This window comes from Ochotona curzoniae, unplaced genomic scaffold (genome assembly GCF_017591425.1).
Source record: "Ochotona curzoniae isolate NIBS_2020 unplaced genomic scaffold, NIBS_Ocur_1.0 scaffold_4701, whole genome shotgun sequence".
NCBI classification, from domain to species: domain Eukaryota; kingdom Metazoa; phylum Chordata; class Mammalia; order Lagomorpha; family Ochotonidae; genus Ochotona; species Ochotona curzoniae.
In genome coordinates this window covers 76,399,933-76,421,638 of record NW_024467122.1, presented here as the reverse complement: position 1 = coordinate 76,421,638, position 21,706 = coordinate 76,399,933, and the positions used below count along the sequence as shown (strand labels likewise).

At 49.3% G+C, this 21,706-nt stretch overlaps 1 protein-coding gene across 2 annotated transcripts in view; it reads right to left on the bottom strand.

The window, feature by feature from the left end:
• Positions 1-21,706, bottom strand: part of ARNT2 (aryl hydrocarbon receptor nuclear translocator 2) — a 120,304-nt gene that overhangs the window by 46,196 nt on the left and 52,402 nt on the right. For both annotated transcript variants that reach the window (XM_040968935.1, XM_040968936.1), the window contains exons 6-8: positions 14,086-14,188; positions 10,033-10,098; positions 9,673-9,758 (exon numbers count right to left, since the gene is read on the bottom strand). In XM_040968935.1, coding sequence (XP_040824869.1) covers positions 9,673-9,758; positions 10,033-10,098; positions 14,086-14,188 — 255 coding nt within the window. The remainder of the gene's footprint in view (positions 1-9,672; positions 9,759-10,032; positions 10,099-14,085; positions 14,189-21,706) is intronic.

Here is a 21,706-nt window from a genome sequence, read left to right as displayed (position 1 = left end):
CTCACAGCACACTCCCAAAGCACTCTCCCAGGAATATTAGTAAGCCTCAAGGCAAAAAAAAAAAAATCTGCAGCCAAATACATTTGGGAAATGTAGATGCAACCAAGATAAAGAGGTTTCATCACCAGGAATGTAATATGTGACTTTGGAGAATGATTCACTTGGCAGAAATGCAGAATGCAAGGTCTCTGTGGGCACTGACCCTGGGGCAGTCTCACTGTCGTGTATTTCCATGGACTTGACCTTGGGAGATACTTTGGGCAATGCCTTTATGAAGTGAGTATGCTCAGGGTTCCTGCAGCTGACCCTAAAGACGCAGAGCTCTGAGGTGCCACTGGTGCTTTACATGACAAATGGAAGCCACTTGTATATCTTACTGATCCCTCCCAAATGACGATGGGAATGACAAAAGTCTGGAATCCGAAGAAGCACCTACCAATCCTAGAAACCAGGGAAGACCAGCACTTGTGAGGTGACATCTCAATGCAAGGTTCAGGCAAGGCCAGACTGGCAAACGAGCTGGCTAAATCCCAAAGCCCTGCACAAGGGAGTTTCCCAAAAGTTCATGGAAAATGAAACAAGAGGGTCAGCTTATTTCTGGTGCCAATGTCTTTTGAAATCCATGAATTTATTTTCCATGATACACATTTCTCTTGAACTTGCTGGAGATGCCTGGTATGAGGGAGAAGGATACCCAGGGAGTGTGTGCAGGGTCCCCAGTAGGACTGACCTACAAGCCTGGAGCATGACTTTAGCACACAGCAGGAGTGAATCTAAGGGCAAGAGCAGCTTCTTTCCCCAGGAAGCTTCATGGAGGCAGATGGCAGCATTTCCTAGCATGATTGCTGGCAACTACTCCTCCCCCTCCATCACCTCTCCTACCCACAGTAACAGACCAGGGGATCTTGGGTCAGGGGAACTGTAGAACTACAAGAATACCAAATGTGCTACTTTGGCCCTTGCCACAAGTGGAAAGATCTTTCCAGAACCCATGTGATCAATGACAAAACCATTCTCAACTCTCAGTAGTGGATGAAGGAAGTCAATAATAAATGGGGAAAAAAAATGGAGCCTGAATTGCAGAATCACTTTAATTCAGTAAGGATTTGGGTTCTGTGGAAAAGCATATTTGCCAAACTCAGTGATATGCAAATAGATGGCAACCTTGAAGAGAAGATGCAGATTGAGAAATTAATGGGATGAACAGAAATCTAAGCAGTCACAGGACATGGAATGCCTAGCATGGTAGCCTGGCAGCTCAAGTCCTCACCTTATATGCACCTGGAATCCCATATGGGCACCGGTTCTAATCCCGGCAGCCCCGCTTCCCATCCAGCTAGCTCCCTGCTTGTGACCTGCGAAGGCAGTCAAAGATGGTCCAAAGCCTTCTGAACCCTGCACCCACATGGGAGACCCAGAAGAAGCTCCTGACTCCGGTTTTGGATTGGATTGGCTCTGGTCGTTGGGGTCACTTGGGGAGTGAATCATCGGATGGATGATCATTTTCTCTGTGTCTCCTCCTCTCTCTATATATCTGACTTTGCAATAAAAATAAATAAATCTTAAAAAATAAAAAGAAAAGAAAATGGACATGGAGCTTCCCAAAGTCAGAGCAGTTGGGAACCACAGCAGCTGACAAATCCCAGACAAATTTCCCCAAAAGGAAGAAAGACCTAAGTCTGAACACTGACATGGCTCACCTAGCACCAATCAAAATGAACACAACCAGACCTGCACCTGACATATCTGAGCAGACATTTTGAATTCCAAGGACAAAGAAAAGAAAATGATCTGCAAATGTCATGGCCGTAAAGAAACACAGGCTGACACCTAGAAAAGAGAAATGCAGGCTGGACCCAGATTTTTCGGCAGTGTCAGCTTCTCAACACATCAAGATAGGGTCCACAGAGCTTGGAGAAAGAGATCCACAGCCCCCAACCCTCACCAGGCAACTTCTTCAGAAGCTTGCAGTGAACCAGGCAGGCCAGCACCTGCTACTCCTTTTCGGAAGAGATGAAAGCATTGTCCTGGCCCTGAGAAATGGGTGAACTAGTGGAGGCGGCTTGGAGTAGAGCAGAGGAGGGCTGAGCAAGGAAGCCAGCCAGGCCAGCTTAGCATCTGGCCCACTGTAGGGAAGGTGGTCATGGAATTTACTGCAGATGGAGAACCAGTGTCTTGAAAGATAGGTACCAATAGATGGATGCGTATGTGTATGTGTGTGAGAGACAGAGAGAGAGGTGGCATCTCTCACTGTGGTTAAGATAGGCTAGCCTGTATTTGAGCACTTGAGTTTGGGTCCATGCTCCAGTCCCAATCCCAGCTTCCCACTAAGGCACACTCTGAGAGGCAGCAGTTGATACCTCAAGCCCTTGGTTCCCTGCCAGCCAGGTGGGAGACTCAGATGGAATTCTTCGGTGTGGTCCATTTCCGGAAGTGGCAGGCATTTAAACAGTCAGCCAATGAATGGAAGATACTGCTGTTTCCATCTCCCTTCTTTTTAAATAAAATAAGTGATTTAAAAAAGATAGATAAATAGATAGAAGATGGATAATGATACAGAACAGCAACAACTGAAGATCTGCCATATAAACTTGGATCTAAGGCTTCAGATTGCTACTGCATCAGAAGGCAGGGATGGTGGGAGGTGGGGAACCAAGCTGTTTAGGCTGCCTCTGGAACAAGACTTTCTGGGGTCGAACCCCAGCTTCCCCACCCAGGGGCAGTGGTCCTTGTCTGGGGCCACCCCACCTGGAGCCTTTTTTGTCCCAGTCATCACCCATCCCTGCCCTCCGCTTATGCTCTCCCTCTGCACCACCAGAATGCTAGGAGGATCCAAGCCCTCTGGATTAGCAAAGGAGGCCTCGCTGCAACTCCACCTGCCCATGGTCCGTGGGGGTCACTGGCTTTGCAGGCTTAACCCTCGGTGTTCCAGTTGCAGAATGGGATTGACAATCAGGAGATAGCCATCATGATGACATCAGAGGCTTCAGCTGAGCCTGGCACACAGTGAGTTCTAGAAAGGCTCCCGTGCCTTTGCACACATCACTCAACTAACGACTTCCTACTTCTCAAGGGCATCCATGTTTCTGCTCAGTGTCACTCTGGCTGCCTGTACAGAGTGCAGGAGGAAGACACTGGCTATGACACTCCTACAATGCCTTTCCCCTCCCACATGCATGTGGGTATCCCTGATAGGTGCCTCTGGAATGACCTCTGACCCATAGCTTTGCAATGATCTGCAGTGACTGCCTGTCTACTTCATTGCACCTTTCAGGACAAGAGTGTGGTCAGAAGCAATCACTCAAGACCCAGCAAACGTGCCTGTGGGTATTGACAGAAAGACCTGGAAGAGTACTTTGTCCTGCCTGGCAACAGGTAGCTGGTACACTTTGCCATGGCCTTGGAAATACACCGAATGGACAGGCAACATGGACAAGGCAGGGTGTCTTGAGGGCAAGAGCCAGAAGGGATCCAGCCATGGCTCAGTTATTTGGTGGCCATCACAAAGAAGAGCAAGCTTTTGGAGAAACATGAATGTGAAGTTCAACAAGCACACAGCAAGAGGGTAGGCTGCTATGGATGAGCTCATGGCAGGGCTGAGTTGTCCGAAGAAGTGACAGTCCTGGCAGGACCTCAGCAGTTCTGGCCAAAACCCCAAAATAACCTCAGGTCCCAGGCATGCTGTGGCCAGGGCTTACTGACAACCTACAGCTCAATGAAGAAAAGCATCATTTCACCCCTTAAGAAAACACACTGGGTGCCAACCAGAGCCCCCCTCCCTTCTCCCAGCCCTGATTTGGATGATCCCAGAGGGAGGTCAGCAGCTCAGGGTCAGACCTGCAGACACATGACCATCACCCACACATTTTCCATGGATTGTAGTGTGCAAAGAGACCTGGGGTCGGCTACTGGAAAAGGAGGCCTCTCTTTTGGAAATGACCTCTGGCTCACCGCTGATGTCCACCTGAAAAATGCAAGGTGCTGGGGTGATGACCACAGGGTGGAAGCAGGCCCTGTCTGCAGAATTCCAAGGTGTCCTTTAGATTCTGAACACACCCTCAACACTGTAAAGATGGAATGGCGATGGGTGGATGCTGACACACCAAGCCACTGAAGGATTAGATAACGGAGCCGTCTTTGAGATTCTGCCTTCTCCCAAACATTTCAGGCGAAATCTATATCATGGTATTTCAGAAAGTTTGTTGAAAATGGAACTAAAGCTATGTTGATTTTGGCAGTGCTAGCATTTTTGAAATGCATACGTAGTTTTTTCATAATCTTTTAGAGGAATCCTGGTATGCATGGACTTCAAAATTTTTTTGGCACCAAAATAAACTTATCTTTTTCATTCCATTTTCCACATTTTTCTTGAGACAGCTTCCAATCACTGGTTCTGTTTCCAATTGCTTGCAACAGTTCTGACAGAGCCAGGGTCAAGGCCAGAAACGAGGAACTCAATTAGTTCTCCCACTCACTGGGCAGCAATCCAATTATCTGGCCATCATCTGTTGCCTCCCTGGGGACTACATGAGCAGAAAACTGTTGTCACAGGAGCTGGGACTCAAACCCAGCCAGTCTGATATGGGCACAAGCATCTTATCTACCACGCTAACTGCCTACTCCTTCTTATAAGCCCGGTGAAGGACATTTGTGCAGTGTAAAACGTTGTGAGACGAATGGGGAAGACTACTGCAGAGCAGAAAGAACTTCTTTCACACAACAGCACACATCTTGACATTTACAGCCAATGTGGAGTCAGAGGTACAGGAAGAACATCAAGTGCTCAGCTAGCAGATTGATGCACAGCACACCTACAGCAGGGGGACCATAAAGTGCTCATCTGCCCCACAATCGACTCTACTACTCACCTTTAAAATGCTTGCGGTTGCCTTTGGATCGGTTTAGCCACCTGGGAGCTCACCCACACACTTCCTAGCAAAGTCATTGTTTACCGTGAAGGAGCGTGGTTTGCCAGTGGGAGCACAGTTCAGTTACAAGGCACCATTCAGTCATCAAGTGTTGTGGCATTTCCAGTGTGACCTTAGACTAGGCTAAGAGGGCCATGACTTCATCTCAGCCACCTCATCTAGGATGGATGACCGTCTCTGTCATCTCACAAGATTTCCGGGAAAGTGGACTCTATAAACTCCTTTGGAAACTCTGGCCAGGGATTCTTTCTCATGTTCATCTCCTTGGGGTGACTATTTTCTTTTGTCTAAGCAAGAACCTACTCCTCCCTTCCTCCCTTTGGTTTGTCCACCCTCCATCCCTCCACTCCTTCATTCATCCTTCTATCCCTCCATCTTTCCATTCATTCCTACACTCAGGATTCATAAAACGCAAATGCTACTCCAGGTCACTTCTGAGCCATGCCCTGGATAAGAAGATGAATCAAGCACCTCCTTTGTTCCTGAAGGATCTAAACAAAGAGCACAGAATAATGCTGTGTGTGGTCACTCTTCAAGTTATGGGGTACCAACAGCCACAGCAACAATGGGAGGAGGTGGAGACACGGAGGCACAATGTTCCTCTTGTACTGGGACAGCCTCATCTTCCAGAACCTCTGCCTCCAACGGAAACAAGACCAGCTCAAGTAAGTACCCAAAAGATACAGCCTCTAAATGGCCAATCACATAGTCCAATCTGCTAGACGGCTGCTTTGGAAAACTTCAACTGATTCTTTGAGAATGTCAGTGTCTCTTGCAAACATGGAGAATAAGGAGAAAAGACACAAGCACCCAACAACTTCACAGTGGTTGATATTCTTTGCATAACTTCTCAACTTATAGACGTACTTCAGTTGTTTGTAACTTGAAAATAAAATTGGGATCATGGTGTGGTGTTGTTCCAAGGTGCTCCAATTCTATGACCTTAGAAGAGGGTTGGGGGGCCATGCTTCGGGCCTACCATTCTTTTCAATACTTGGCTTGACTTCTCAGCAGTTGGCTTGGTTCTGAAACATCCTTTGAAAACATGCCTGTTGAATGGCTATCCTTTACTGTATCACACAGATGTCCCAAGCTATCACCACCATAAATAATGCTTAAACATATACACATTTCTGATGAATTCCTTGGAATAAATTCCTCAAAGTGCATTTCCTGTATCTTAAGGAATGTGCATTTTAAGGCATTTAGCTCACTGCCAAATTACTCCAACAGAAGATTTGTATTCATGTACATTCCCACGAGCAAACATAAAAGCATCTACTCTTCTCTTTAACACTATGGATTTTGCCTTTCCTGTTTCGTGCCATTTGATAGGAAGCAGAGGGTACATCCACAAGTCTGATGAAGAGCGAGCTGCATTTCTCCCAGTGATTAGTGAACCCGTATATACATTCTTTCACAGCCTGTTCATACCCTCTGCTCATTTCTTCCCTGCTGAGTTCAACTTGGCCTCCTGGAAACTTTCCTCTGTTGGCCCCCGTTGGGCCTTCTGGAGCCACCCGCAGATGACACCCCCTCAAATACTTGAGGACAGGCATCATGTCTCACTTTCTCCAAGTTCAACAACCCTGGCTCCTCCAGCCCTACCATGTGAGACACAGCTTCCAGAGCCAGCATTGCAGACTGGTGCCCAAGAGGCACTGCACACTCCAGACTTTGTGGTCACCCAGCTCTCCTCAGTTGTCTGCCCACTCTGGACGCCACTGCCGGCTGGCACCCCGCACCTCAGCCTCCTTGCTCCTTCCTCCTGCACAAGGACATTGAGCGTGCCTTTTCCCATTTCTCATGTGATAGCGAAGGCCTGTAGCTCCACTGTTAAGATAACTCCACAACTTTAAAAGACTATAAAAGATGCCCGCAGCATTCTCCAACAAAGGGCGTCCTCCAATAAAGAAAGGCTTGGCTGGAGCCTTCCCTCCCCCCAGGAAAAAAGAGAGGGCAGTTACTCCATCCTAGCCCACTCCTGCCTACTGGGTGAGGGAGCTAAGAAACACCTGTGAAAGTCACAGCCCCAAAGCAGACCCAGGGAGAGACTCTGAATCTCCAGACTACAAAAGACTCACCGTCCCCACTTATCATCGTCATACCATCTACAGTAATGTAGGTGACATTCAGAGGGCTGCTCCTTGTAAGGGGGGACTTTTGGGGAAACATGAGAGAAATGCATAGCCTCTGACATGTGTAGTGACAAATATGAAACATACCCCAACTCTCAGTAAGATAAGTGTTATTGAAAAAGCTTGTGGAAAAACAAAATGGAAGTCAAAGATAAGATTCTCTTAGTGCAAAATTTTCAAAGATCCTAGTCAGGAAGACAGCAGCAAAACATGCTGTTGTTGCCAATCTAGAACTGCCATCTCCAGCGACATTATCCTTCAAAGGTGAAGGGCAAATAGAAATTTTTCTCGTCGAAATAAACATAGAACTCATCACCTACAGGAAATCTTTAAGTTCTTCCCGAAGTAGGAACTGTTATGTTAGAAACTCAGACATACATAAAGAAAGAATAGTGTCAGAAAAGGAATAATGAGGGTGACACGCGGTCTTTTGTTTGTACGATTCTTTTAAAAAATATTTATGAATTTCTTTTTATTTGAAAGCACAGGGGAAAGGAGAGAGAGTGTGTGTGTGTGTGTGTGTGTGTGTGTGTGTGTGTGTGAGAGAGCGAGCGAGAGAGGGATCTCCCATTCTCTTGCTCACTCCTGAAACACCCAGAGTGCCCAGGATTGGGCCAGCTCAAGGCCCCACAGCTGGAAACACAATCTGTCTCTCACATGGGTGACAGGGACCCTGACAGTGGAGCCATCACCTGCTACCTCCCAGGGTGTGCATCAGCAGGAAGCTGGGATGGGGAGTGAAATAAGGCATTTCTGAAATGGGATGCACACATTCTGAGTGATGTGTATTTACAATGCCAAGTGCCTGCCCTATTTTTATTCTTCATGAGCAGTAACAAGCCAAAGAATAAGTAATATTTACCAAACGTTGGGTCATGATAGTATACAGATAAGTGGAAAAAAAGGGGGTATAACATGATAAGGTATATAAAGAGATAAAAGGGCTGTTCTTTTAGACCCTTGCACGATCCATGCAGTATTCATACATGAGTTTATATTGGTTGTAACTGTATATGCAAACAGTGAAAATATCTGAAAGAAATAGAGTTGATATGTTAAGAGAGGAAAGAAAGCAAAATCATGTCAAGTGCTCAATGAAAACTAGAGAAGGCAAAAAAGGAGAGGAAGAAATAAATAACAATCATAAAGAAGAACAAACATGGCAGCTGTGAATCACACTGTATCAATAATCATGCTAAATGCAAACAGTGGTAAACACACCAATTAAAAGACAATGGATTAAAATACTAGACCCAACTAAATGGTACCCAGCACAAAGGCATTTAAATATGAAGACCGATTTGGGTTAAAAGCATGGAAAAAATAAACCATAGTTTTCTAAGACACAGCAATCCTTAACATATACACCAAACAAGAACAGCACCAAAATACATGGGGGTAAAATCCAATGCAACTACAAGAAGTAAGCCAAGCCAGTGTTACAGTTGGAAATGCCAACACTTCTCTTTTAAAGTGATTGATTCGTCCAACACACACACACACACACACACACACACACACACACACACACACACACACACACACACACTCAGTGGCCTTTAAACAACATTACCAATCAATTGAATGTGATTGGTATTTAAGCAATAGGCCATACATCAATAGTGGAGTATACACGGACATTAAATTGACAATGGGACAACATTTTTGTGTTTGTGAAGACACAACGTGTTCTAAGCCATAAAGCATACACTCATTACTTCACCTTGTATGTATTCAGATTTATTGAGATCTAATTCACATAGCACAAATTAGCCACTTAGTGTGTATAACTTAGTGTTTTTCTCTGGGCTTATAGGGTTGTGCAACTACAATCACTAATCTAATTATGTAGCTCCCTTGTCACCCGGAAATAAAACAGTGAACCCATTATTGTACCCACAGGATGACCCAGTAGTCACTCCCCATTCTTTGCTTTTGCACCTGGAAACACAAACCTACTCTCTGGCTTGATAGGTTTCCCTATGCTGAAGATCCCTTGCAAATGAAAGTGTATACCATGTGGCCTTTTGTGAGTGACTTTTTAAATTTACTATAACATTCTCAGGGTTCATCTGTATTGCATTAATACTTTGTTACTCTTTATGGATGAATCCTATTCCTTTGCAAGGATATACAACACTTTTATCTATTTATGGTGTAATTTGAGTTGCTTCTTCTTTTTGGCCATTATGAACAATGCATCTATGCCATTCTTTGTAGATCGATGATTTCAACTTTTTCAGATACACATTTAAGAGAGAAAAACTGCTGAGTCCTGTGGCTGCATAGTAATTACTGCTTCCCAAGGTGGTTACACCACTTCCCATTCCCACCAGCAACATGAAATATACCTGTTGCCTAGTGAAACCATCCCAGGAGTGTGAGACATCTCATTGTGGTTTCCTTTGCCGTTTCTCTGCTGACCTAGGCACAACTATCATTTCAAAGGGTCACATTGGCCTTGCAGAAGATTCTCCAGTCATTGAGACGCTTATGTTCTAACTCCCATGGAAGCAAAAACAGTGGAGGACATTTCTAATAGGATGCTGCGGTCAGACGTCAGTAGCCTTCATTGCCTTTGCCATACGGGGCACAGGTCTGCTTACCTGCAGGCGGCCAGGCCTTGATGTATCCTGTGCAGTGGACCACGGCATACTGGGCCTCTCCTTCTTTCACCGGACCAAGGCCATTCCTAAAGTGAGAACAGCTGTGGGAATGTTTTCATGCCATGGGATTGAGGCAAGGCTGCAGATGGCTCCTTTAGCACGGAAGCTACTGGGTTCCCTGTTTGTCTTTGTGGTTTAAAGACTTGACTTTTGCCATCCTGTTTTCCCTCCTCCCACATGGTATGTGAGTCTCAAGTAAATTCTACCTAATCCCCCCTGCCCCGCATCTCATTTCACCCTGTGTACAAGATAGGGCTAGTCCACAGCCTCTCCCACAAGCGCACAGCAGGAGACACTGACCTGAACCGCTTCCTCATGGTAGTGATTCTGTTCAGGGGCAGGTGGTCCAAAGGAGCATTTCCACACCTGGGATGGAACCAGTGGAGCAGAATGAGTGAAGACCCCAACCCGTGGTCCAGATGCACAAACGATAGCAGCAAGCAGAGCAAGCACACCCATAGCCTGTCTCTTCGGTGCCAAAGCTGCCTCTGAAGGAAGGAGTGTGTGACCCACTTTGTAATGCATACCCCCAAGCTGGAGACTCCCAGACTGTAAGATTCTAACAGGCACCTGGCCAGGTTCTGACCCACAGAGCATTTCAGCGGGGCTGGGGAAAGGAGAGGGGTGACTCTCAAGAATCAGAGGACAGAGGTGAGAAGGGGCCATGCCTCTGCAGGGCTGAGTGGAGACAGCAAGTGGAAGCAGATGTTGCCAGCTGTTGGGCAGCAGCATCCCTGACAGTGGCATCCCAGCTGAGGGAAATTCTCCCTGCATGCCGCTGTAAGGTCCTCGCACAGCTGGAAGTTGGCAAATGAGATGAGGGATTCACCGGTTCCGGAATAAGTCTTGCTGTGGGTCCCTCTTGGGGACACACTGTGCCCACTGTGTCCTGGGACTTCTGCTATCCCCCATGCCAATGACACTCTGAGAATCCTGGCACTGAATGTGCCAAGTCTGCACTGTGGCTGGGCTCTGGCTGCTGCTTGCTAAACACCCTCTCCTCATGTAACTGTGTCTCCCAGCTACCCAATGAGCAACATCCCAAGCAGCCTGCTTGTCAACAGAGCAGGGAGAGGATCCCAGTTACATTCCTAGACTTTGGAGAGTGGCAGCACTGGCATGGTTTTCCCAGCAGGATCACTCTATGATGTTGCTATTGTCCAGGAATAGCAGCATGGCTCTGTTTCTGGGTTGGCCAATTGCATCCAATCCATTGCATTTGGAGGCAGTACCACCCACCTCCAGGTAGTGTGGGTCTGGCATTTCAGAAAGCAACCTGGAGCGGTTTCCCCTGTGGGGTACTGAGACAGGAAAGGCACAGCACACCTTTGGTTGATGGGTCAGGGAGACTGGCTTCTGCTGAAAGGGGACCTGAGGAGGCTGCCAAGCAGTCAGCTAATAAGGGAATTGCTTGGATGGGGCAACTGTGAGTACTCCCACCAAGCTGGGATGGGCATTTCCTATGTTCATCACAGCACTGCAGGATGGACCCTGCTCTGACCTTCTGTCCCTGGGTAGACACCAATGCAGGGACTCCCAGTCCTCAGTCTCTGAGTCACTCATGTGTTGTTCTGTCACTCCAATACCACCTTATGGCTAAGGCTGAGGGTGGGATGGGGAGGGGGTTCCCTCTGTGTCTCTTATAAGTGTGCCACTTGTTCAGCAGGGACAGTAGATGCTCAGAACCAAAGCCAGCTATTTGTACAGCCCTTGAGGCCACACAAAGGAACAAAAATATTGTCAGCTCCAAGGGCCCAGCAAGGGGTCAATGATGCTGGATGCCCTCTAAACAGGCCACCTTGGTTAAGCAATCTGTATGTGAACAGATTCTGTTTAAATTACACAGCTATGGGGCTGGCATTGTGGGGCAATCGGTTAAGCCACTGCCTGTGACACTGACATTCCATATGAGAGCAAGTTTGAGTCCCAGCTGCTCTGTTTCCAATCCAACTCCCTGATAATACCCCTGGGAAGGCAGCAGAAGATGGGCCCAGGTACTTGGGTCCCTGAACCCATGTGGGAGACCTGGATAGAGCTCCGGACTCCATACATTTGGGGAATGAACAAGTGGATAAATGCTCTCTCTCTCTCTTTCTCTGTCTCTCTCTCTCTCTCTCTCTCTATATATATATATATATATGCATATTTCAAATAAACAAATTTCTCCTACTTGCTTCAAAAAGTCACTTTGAATTACGGCAAGCATACACTTTTAAAGCAACTACTGTTTGGAACTTCTCAGAATACAGCACACACTGAACTGGCTGCTCCCACTTGTGGGTGACAGTGGCGACAGGGTGTGGTTGAACCATGCCTGGTCTGAGACTCAGAGTATCGCTGGGGCCCAGGGACCTGTCAGAGGTATAGGAGACACTGAGGATCAATCATAATGGACTTGGCACAGCAGGGAGGGTTTCTATTCAGCTCCTCTCTCCTGTCTCCAGCCTCAGCTCCACCACCTACAATGGACTCTCAGACTCACACTCAGCACGCATCAGCGGCACTGGGCAGAGGGTCGCTGGTCCTTCCACAAACGCCCTTCACCTTCTCTTGCTCCCCTCCTACCTGCCTAGCCATTCCTCCTGTGTCCTTTGCTGAGTCCCTGCTTGCCTTCCTGTGTGGGAGTGTCCTGCGCACCGACCTCCTAGGTCTTATCTAGCTTCACTCTCGTCCCAGGTGATCACGTATCCCAGTCTCCAGGCTTCAGATCCCATCCATCTGACCTCAGAAAGGCCCCAGGTCCTGACCTTCTGCCTGGTCCTCTCCCTTGAATTCCAGAATCATTGAGCCAACTGTCTGCCCCTCATCTCTAGCTGTCTGAAGGGACTGTTCCCATCTTAACTGACAGTAACTCCACTCTTCCCTTGGAGTAGACATACATTTTCCAGGTGCCAGGGACATCTCTCAACCCCCTTCTCTGTCTGTGAAGTGGTGTCTTTTACCACCATTCCCAGCTCCATGTCTCTCACCTGAGTTAGGACTCTATTCTTTTTCCCTGCAGGCTGCTTTGGCACACGAAGCCAGAGCAAGCCTCTAACAGCAGGTGGCACACTATGCGCTGAGGATCCAGCTCCAGGGATCCTCCAGGCCTCACAGCACAGGCGGCAGTCTCATCAGGCGCATCTGACGCACCATCCACCACCTCTTGGTCTCACCTCTGAGCATTGCTCCCTCGCTCCTCACTCCTTCTGCTCCCAAGACAGAAATCGTACTGTGCCCTGAGTGTGACAAGCACGCCCCTGACTCGCAGCCTTGGCCCTGGCTCTCCCCTCTGTCTGGTACTGTCTTTGCCCAGGTGTTTCTGTACCTCACCTTCTCCAGGTTTCTATTCTGACATCACCTGATTCATGAGCCCCCTCCCCTCCCTAAATAACATGTCAATTCTTCGTGCCTACTGCCTTCTCCTCCTTCTGAAGTTTATTTCCTTCCATAGCCTGTACCCTCATCTGAATGTCCCAAGTTTATTTTGTCCTTTTGTCTACTACATATCATCCCCATTTAAGATGTGGTCCTGTGTGGCTGGGGACTGAGTCTGCTTTGATTGAAACCTCAGTCCCTTGAAGGACATCTTGAAAGGTGTCCCACACAGGGGAGCATCTGTAGGAATGTGCTGACCAACCAAATAACTGAATGAGTCGAGGGCATTGCCTCACGTCACTGCCTGCTAAATGCCACAGCCTAGGCAGATTGGCTACCTGTCCTGCACCCCCTACGTATCCCTCTGGGACCAACCACAGGGACGAACTGTCATATGCTTGGGGATTTGAGATCCCAGCTGTGTCTTTGTTGGGGACATGGCTGAAGACCCTGACCACTGTAAAGTGCAGTCACTCCTGCAGTGATGCAACAGTGATGTATAAAGCAGCAGACTCGTCCAGTAGATGTCAGAGAAGTTCAACGATGCAGAAACAAAAGCCTCCATCCCCAGAGCAAGGACATATATTCATGGGGCCCAAATACTCACACTGAAACCAACAGTTCACTCCCTAGATAGAAGCCAACTAAGGATGTTGGCACTGCCCCCCAAGAAATACAAGGATCCATATGGAATCAGTAGGTCTTAGTACAAAACACGGACCCTGGGAGGAGGGGAATGGATTGGAGGTACAGGGGGTGAGCAGATGCGAATCTGGGGAATTGGGGGAAACGGTGGGAAACAAGTGGAATGGGATAGAGAGGACACAGGGCAAGGGATGTGCATGGTGACAGGCTGATTCCAAGAAGGGGCTGTCACCACGCGGACGGGGGAACCAAGTCACCAATCGTGACCTTGGCAGGACTGCAGGGGCTCCAGACGGTGAGGGTGCAGCAGGGGCCCCCGCCCGGCACAGCCTGTACAGGCGCCCCACACACCTCATCCTGCAGATGAAGGAGCGCCGAGAGCCCATGCACATGCGCATGGATGACTGCTGCCCTTCCTTCTTGACCGTGCCGGTCTTCAGGTCCAAGATGCGGCCTGGGAGGGAGAGAGAAGGACAGTGCGTGAGCCCCCTGCCTGGAACTGGGCGATGGGGTGTCGGGGAGGTGCGGACCGGAAAGAGAGGACGGGCGGGGCTAGGCAGCCGTTTGGAATTTTCAACATTCCTTGGCAGGAAACTGGGCGCCACACCATGCAGACAACTGGAGATGCCTTGCTTCCTTCTGCGCGCTCTCCACCCATCATCTCCACCTTGTCGGATTCCATCACTTCAAGTCATCCCAGCGGCACCTTCTTCCCCCAGCGCATCACGGCACCAGCATCGGCTGAGGTCACCCCGGCTTCCCTGATGCTGAATCCGAAACGCGATCGCCTTTCTTCCAGCGGTGCTGACCCTCAGACAATCACACTCTGATCATCACTCCTCCCTCCTCCAAAGTCTTCCTCACCCAGCTGTCTACACACCATGCTATGTTCGCTTTGGTCTGCCCCTTTAGCTTGGTCTCCTCTCACTCCCTTTAATACCCTGTGCCTTTTTACCTTCTCCAGAAGGTTGCCTCTGGATACCAATGACCTCCCACCCCTTTGGCCACACATCCACACCTCTAGCACCAACCCCTCCATCTCCTTAGCCTTAGAAGTTGGTACCTCCTATGCACTCCACACCACTCGCCCACCGCTCTCAAAATTCTCCCCAGATCACCAAGACCACAGCCAGCCAGACATGTGGCTTTGAAGTCAAGAATCTGGACCCACGCTCTGAGTCCATCCTCTGCCCCTTCCCCTTACCCAGATCCCCTTCACCTGTGAGGCCCTGTCTCCTGGGAGGAAGGGCTCCATCCAAAAGGAGTCCTCCCCACCCCAGGGGGCCCTTGTTCCACCCACTGATCTGACCCACCCAGCTGCACTCCACCTCTACCTGCCTTTACATGCACCTGCTCCTGTGTCTAAACACTGTTACCTCTCATCTTAGGGGCAGAATGACACACACACAGGACATCCCTGCTCCCTCTCTCCACCTGCAAGCAGGTGCCTCTCCTGTCTCCCAACTCCACCCAAGAGACCCTGCCTCTCTCCTGTAGCTCCCCTACCCCCTACCTGTTGATGCCATGAGGGCACCTGTCTCTAACTGACCAGGCCTCTCTCCTGCACCTTCCCCATATGTTGATGCCATCAGGGTGCCTGTCTCTAACTGACCAGCCCTCTCTACTTTGATTTGGCCTCTGCAAAACCCTTTGCTTGATGGAACCTGGCCTTGAGATACTCTCTCCCTCTCTGTGTGTCTTTGCAGAACCCAGTGTAACCAAAATCCCCAATCCCTGGGATCTCACCAGTCTCAATATCTCATCACCTTGGTCAGCCTCCGCGAGAATTCTGCTAGTTAGAAGAACAGGTGTTAGGACGTGGCTTAGGGGTACCATGTCTAGTTCAGCTTCCCGCTAACAAAGACCCTGGAAGGCAACAGGCGATGGCAGCACTGGGTCTTTGTCACCCCTGGGGGACATGCAGAATGGGTTCCTGGCTTCAGGTTAGCTCAGCCTTAGCTGTTACAGGAATTGGAGAATGAACCAGCAGATAATCTCTCTCTCCTTTTTGAATAAAGGAAAATAAATCATTGTTTTAAAAGAGAATTCTCTTGGTCTAGAACCTGCCTTGCCCCTTTTAGAGATTCACTGTCCACTGACCCACACTCTGCTTCCTGGACATAAACTGGAGTCGGGGCCTAGCCCACTTCTCACACTACAGTGAGCTCCACTCACTCCCAGCATCACACACGTCCACAAGGGTCTTTCACAAGTGCATGAGCCATGGCTTCTTTAAAACAACAAACCTACCAGGGCTGGGCCAGGCAGAAGTCAGGAGACAGAAACTTCCTCCAGGCCTCCCATGCAGGTGCAGAGGCCCAGGACTTGAGCCATCCTCTGCTGCTTTCCCAGGCCATAAGCAGGGAGCTGGATCAGAAAAGGAGCAGCTGGAACTTGAGCTGGTGCTCATAGGATATGCTGGCTTCATAAGCGGCAGTTTTACGCACTGCACCACAAGGCCAGCCCCTTATTCCACTTCTTGACACCGTAGCTCTGCCTTCATCCTTGCCTTCCCGGGTGAGTGGCAGCTGCAGGGAGGTCACACCCCTCAAAACCATGTCCTGATTCTTTTTTATTTTAAATGTTTTATTTTTATTGTAAAGGCAGATATATAGAGAGAAAAGGAGAGATAGAGAGAAAGATCTTCTGCCTGCTAATCCACTTCCCAAGTGGCTGCAACAGCTGGAGCTGAGCTGATCTGAAGCCAGTAACCAGGACCTTCTTCCAGGTCTCCTACGCGGATGCAAGATCCCAAGACTTTGGGCCATCTTTGACTGCTTTCCCAGGCCACAAATAGGAAGCTGGATGGGAAGTGGGGCAGTTGGGACATGAATTGGCTTCCATATGGGATCTCAGGTGTGCAAGGCAAGGACTTTAGCTACTAGGCTATTGCACCAGATCCCACTGCCCTGATTTTTTACTTAAAACAGGCATGACTAGCCACAGCCCTGGCACTGATATGAGCCCAGGCCCTCAGTCTCACAGGTCTGTGTCTTCCCTTTTGCTCTTTCAGGACCACGGTGATACAACACACATGACAGTGATTTGCGCGCAGAGCAAGCCATGACCAGCAGTCCCTGGCAGGCTGAAACAAGCAAGTCCACTGCTCCTTGAAGTCCTCTCTCACTCTCCAGCATGAATTTCCAAAATACAAACCCTGCAGTCCCACAGAAAAGCACAAAATCTAGTCTGACAGCTCTCCCACCTGCTCTACCCAGCTCTGCCTGCCCAGAACATCTCATGGCACCACCCACTATGAACTGCCCTCACCTCTCTTAACTCAGGGCTGTCCCAGCAGCCTCCTGTGCCTGGGACAACCCCCTCCCCTTTGCTTGAATCACCCCAGTGTCCCCTCCACTGTGGGTCCTAAGCATTCACTCAACATCTATGTCGCATGCTAGGCATGAAGACCATGAAGTGAAGGATCTTCAAAAAATATCAGGGCAGTGGATATCTTATGAAAAAAAAAATGAGGCATGAATGTCAGTTTCTTTTTTGCATCAAAAAGAGCTTCTATTTAAATTCTGTTTTTACCATGAACTCCCAAAGTGGATGAGAAAAAGCAAAACAAGCACAAAAAGAAAAAAAAAAAAAGCAGGGTAGCATAGAATGGAATTGTCAACACGTGAGAAACTGTGCACCACAGTAAGGAGGCCTAAGGAAGCTGAAGTGCAAGCGAGACTGGAACCCCTCCCTGCGCCACACTTCTGGGCAAGCCCTGGCAGTCTCCCACTCACGGTCTCACATCCTGAGGATCGGTCTGGCAGTTGCTGCAGCAGGCTGCTCCCCGACCCAGGAAACACATCACTGTACAGGTACGGGCACCGCCACGGCGCTCACTCCTGCAGCGCTCATGGTTAAGCTGCACCCACACCCCCCAGCCCTCAACTCTAGCCACTCCTTAGAGCGGGCACGAGGTGGGGGTGGGGAGAGCTGTGACAACAGCCAAAGCCCGCCACCTCCATTCTCAGAGTTGTCTGCTGGCCCAGGCTTGACACCTGTCTGTCTCCTGCACAAACAGCGTCCTCTGACAGACACTGTAAGCGTCGGCTGTCACTGCTTTCCCACCACCACATGGCGGAGAGGCAAGCCTGGCGTGAAGACTTGTCAAATTCCAAAATGTGCTCTGAAAATAATCACAGCTGCACCCGGGGACCAGAAGGAAACGGAAATCCACGCTGCCGTGACCCGCGGTCCTGACCCCAGGAGACCCCCGCTCCCACGCTGAGTTCTCCGTGGGCATCTTGGGTTTCCTTCTGCACAGTGAGCTCCCCTCCCGGCCTGGCTCCCTGGACTGGACATGTGTCTTGTTTTAGCCAGTGCTCCTGGAAGGCTGTGTGTAAAATGGATTTCTGACACATGAATAGCCATGGAGGCATGCAGGGAGCAATTTCCTTACAGAAAGCCCCCCAACTCCTGTTCCCATTAATCACCCTGATTCCACAGGGAGAGGTGGCCCTCTGAAGAGAGCCCACATGTCAGAGGGTGAGGGCCTGCCTTCCTGTCCCTTAGTCCCCAAAACCCATCTAGAGCAGGACTGCTCCTCGCAGACTCCTGCACCTGGTTCCCCTCTTAGCTCCTGCGGTCTTTGACCTCTGGGCCACATCTCCCTCATTCAGACCTCAGGTACGTCATCCTTGTCTTGGTCTTCTGCCATCCTATAGGTTGTCAGCCTCCATGTGGAGGACCCCTGTGTATGCCCCTCTCAGTAACAACCCCCTCAATTCCCACCACAGTCACTTTCTCCCTCACCCCCGCCGCACCGCAGCCAGCCACCCAATCCCACCAGCAGGTCCTGGACCTGTGTTCACCTCCAGACCTGGCTTATCCCAGCATTCACAGGCACTAGACCTCATCTCCCAAACCACAGCCCTCTCACTGCCCCCTCAGGCCTCCCCTCCTCTCTGACTCAGGCTAAGCTCAACGTCTGGCTCTTCAGACAGCCCATCCACTCTGCGACAACAGCTGCCCACCACCAGAGCAAGCAGGACTCAGCATCCTGGGTGGGTCCCAAAAAGCTTCTAGCACAGCCCAAGCAAGATGCTGGTCTGCATCTGGTGCTCAGAGGAGTATCATCAGCAAGTTCAGGTTCGTTGGTCCATACAGACTCTGAGAAGGGAAAGAAAATGCACAAGATCTAAAACAACTGAGAGGTCAAAAAGAAGTTCCTAGCAAATGCTTAGTAGGAAAACAGTGCATGGGTTTCAGTATGTTTTCTTCCGAAATAACCTCTGAATTTCAACCATGCCCCAAACTCCTCGCAGTTCCTCCACAGGTCGGCTGTGGGATCTGAGCAGGTCACTTAGGTTCTCCGAGTCTCCATGTCCTCAAAGCCGTAAATGAAGAGCTCAGTCTAACCCCAAGGGGCTTGTGGGGTCCAGGTGGCGCCTTTGGGAGTCCTGAGAGCCACAGGCCGCGAGGGTCCCCACCCCAGAGGCCAGCAGTCCAGCCCTTCTCTGCCTCCTGGCCTCCCTCTGAGAGGACATACAGGTCACCCCAGAATAACATGCACAGCCCTGGCTCCAGGAAAGATGCTCAGAACACAGCTGCAGGAGAGAAGGTTGAAGAACTCCGTCTCCTTATTTTCCCTCAAAATATTTTCTTGCTCTGACACTAAGACGATATTTGAGCAGAAACCTCCTCTCTCACACACACATGTACATATTTACCAAGTTAAAAAAAAATCCCTGATAATCTTCAAAGAAAAACAGTGACTGCTTCAGCATATTTCCTATCCATCTTTTTCCACGCATGCCTGCTCTCGATTTTCATAAATGGCAATCTCCTGGTATCCATTTTTCCACGTCATGTCACTTAGCATAAACCCATAAGGATTTTATCATAGACCTTGATGGGAAGGCTCTTCGGAGCTGTTTTAAGCACATGACTGACTGTGGGACACTCAAGTTGCTGCCAACCCTGCCACATGGCAAAACCATGTTGTGGTGAACACCTCTGCATGAAAAAAAAGGTACTCAAGTCATCTTAAGAGGCATCCCTCTAAACAAGAATCATGCATCAACCAAGGAGAGTTTGAAGCCAGTTACTACCAACAACCTGGTGCTGGCACTGGGGCACAGTGGGTTAAGTCGCTTCCTGAGACACCTGTCCACATGCAATATGGGCAACAGTCCCGGCTGCTCCACTGCTGATCCAGAGCCATACTAAAATGAAGTGGAGGATGGCCCAAGTCCTCAGGCCCCTGCACCCACACGGCAGACTCAGCTGGAACGCCTGGCTCTAGGCTTCAGCCTGACCCAGACCTGCCAGCCTGCTGTGGCTAGGAGAGGAGTGGCCCGGACCTGCCAGCCTGCTGTGGCTAGGAGAGGAGTGGCCCGGACCTGCCAGCCTGCTGTGGCTAGGAGAGGAGTGAATCTGCAGATGGAAGATCTTTGTTTCAGTCCCTCCTTCTCTGTCATTCTGCCTTTCAAACAGATAGATCTTTATTTAAAGACTACCAATACAGCCTACTTCTAAATGCTCTAGGAAGCCTTACTGTTAACGTGCCACTGATGCTCTATTTTTCTCTTCTACGAAATGGGAGTAGGAACTGGGATCCCACCAACCTTAGTTTTTAGCGATGATTTTCCTAAGTCAGCCAAAAAGCACACAGCACAGGGATGGGCCAACTGCAGCCTATAGCCCCTCGTCTGGCCCTCCCATGTGTTTTAATAAATAAAGTTTCAATGAGAATACAGTCAAACTCACTCATTTATTTATTGCCTACAGCTACCTGCATACCACAGCAAAGTTGAGTACAACAAAAGTTATACAGCCTTTGAACCCTCAAATATTTACTCCTAGGCCCTGTATGAAAAATCATTTGCTGAGTCTTCCATCCAGAGAAAGATCAGGAAGATTCCACCACAAAACATCTTCATATACAGCCAGATGCGCTTCTACAAATGTTTTTGGTAAACTGTTTTATAAGTATTATTTTGGCCAGGAGTAGCTTTGAGGAGGAAAAAAAAAAAAGAACAATCAGAAGTTTGTCTTGGATAAGATCACAGAAGAAGGTTTTGTGCACATAAAAATGCTCCCCAGGCTATGAGAGAAATACAAATAAAAATTAGAATTATTCCATCAAAAGAATCCTTAAGAAAACTGGAAACACATTCTCTTGTATAAAAAAATAAAAAGAAGAAGAAAAAACAAAAGCATGATAGCACAGGAGGAAAACAAGAGAGAACGGCAACAGAAGCAGAGCAACGGCTCACCGGGGATAATATCTGATGTAGTTCCAAAAGCAGTGGCCCCTTGAAACGAGGGCGCAGGGGCTGGAGGACAGGGAGATGCTGTTCCCGTGACAACGTGTTCCCATCCTCTGAAAGGTCGGCCCCAGCCTGCATGGCAGCTGTGCACACAGGAAAAGCTGGGCGCCCAAGGCCTGGCCATGACCAAGCAAGGATGGGCTGGAGGCAGCGTCCCAGTCCACCCAGACCACGTGCTGTGTGCAATCTGCAGGTGACTGCTCACAGGCCTGGGGGCCGCCGGGAGGTCCACCACAGAGACCCTGGCAGCTTTGGAGTGGGATAAGGGACCAGTCCTTGTAGAGGGCACCAGCTAACTGTGCTCTCATGGGGCAGGAGAGTCTACCCTGAAGGCAGTGACCTCTCAAAGCCCCCATGTCTCATCATTGAGAACTAAGTGCCAACCCCCATGCTGGGGGAGCAGGGACCACTCCCCAGACCATGGCAGGCTTCATTATCTCTGTCAGGGATAGAGTCATAACCACAGGCACTGAGCCCTCACCTCATGACTTACACCCAAACCTTCTTCTGTTCCTACCCAAAGGGGGAGCTCGGTGAGCGGCAGACTGGGCAGGGACACCCATGACTCCATCAGCCCAAACTGGTTCCCAATGGAAAGCTTTCTGAGAAACAGCTCCCATGTACTTCATGCACTGTACAAGTTCAAACACGAACCTTCCATTGAGATCCTACCTCTCCGGCCTGAGTGCTTGGTGGAGGGC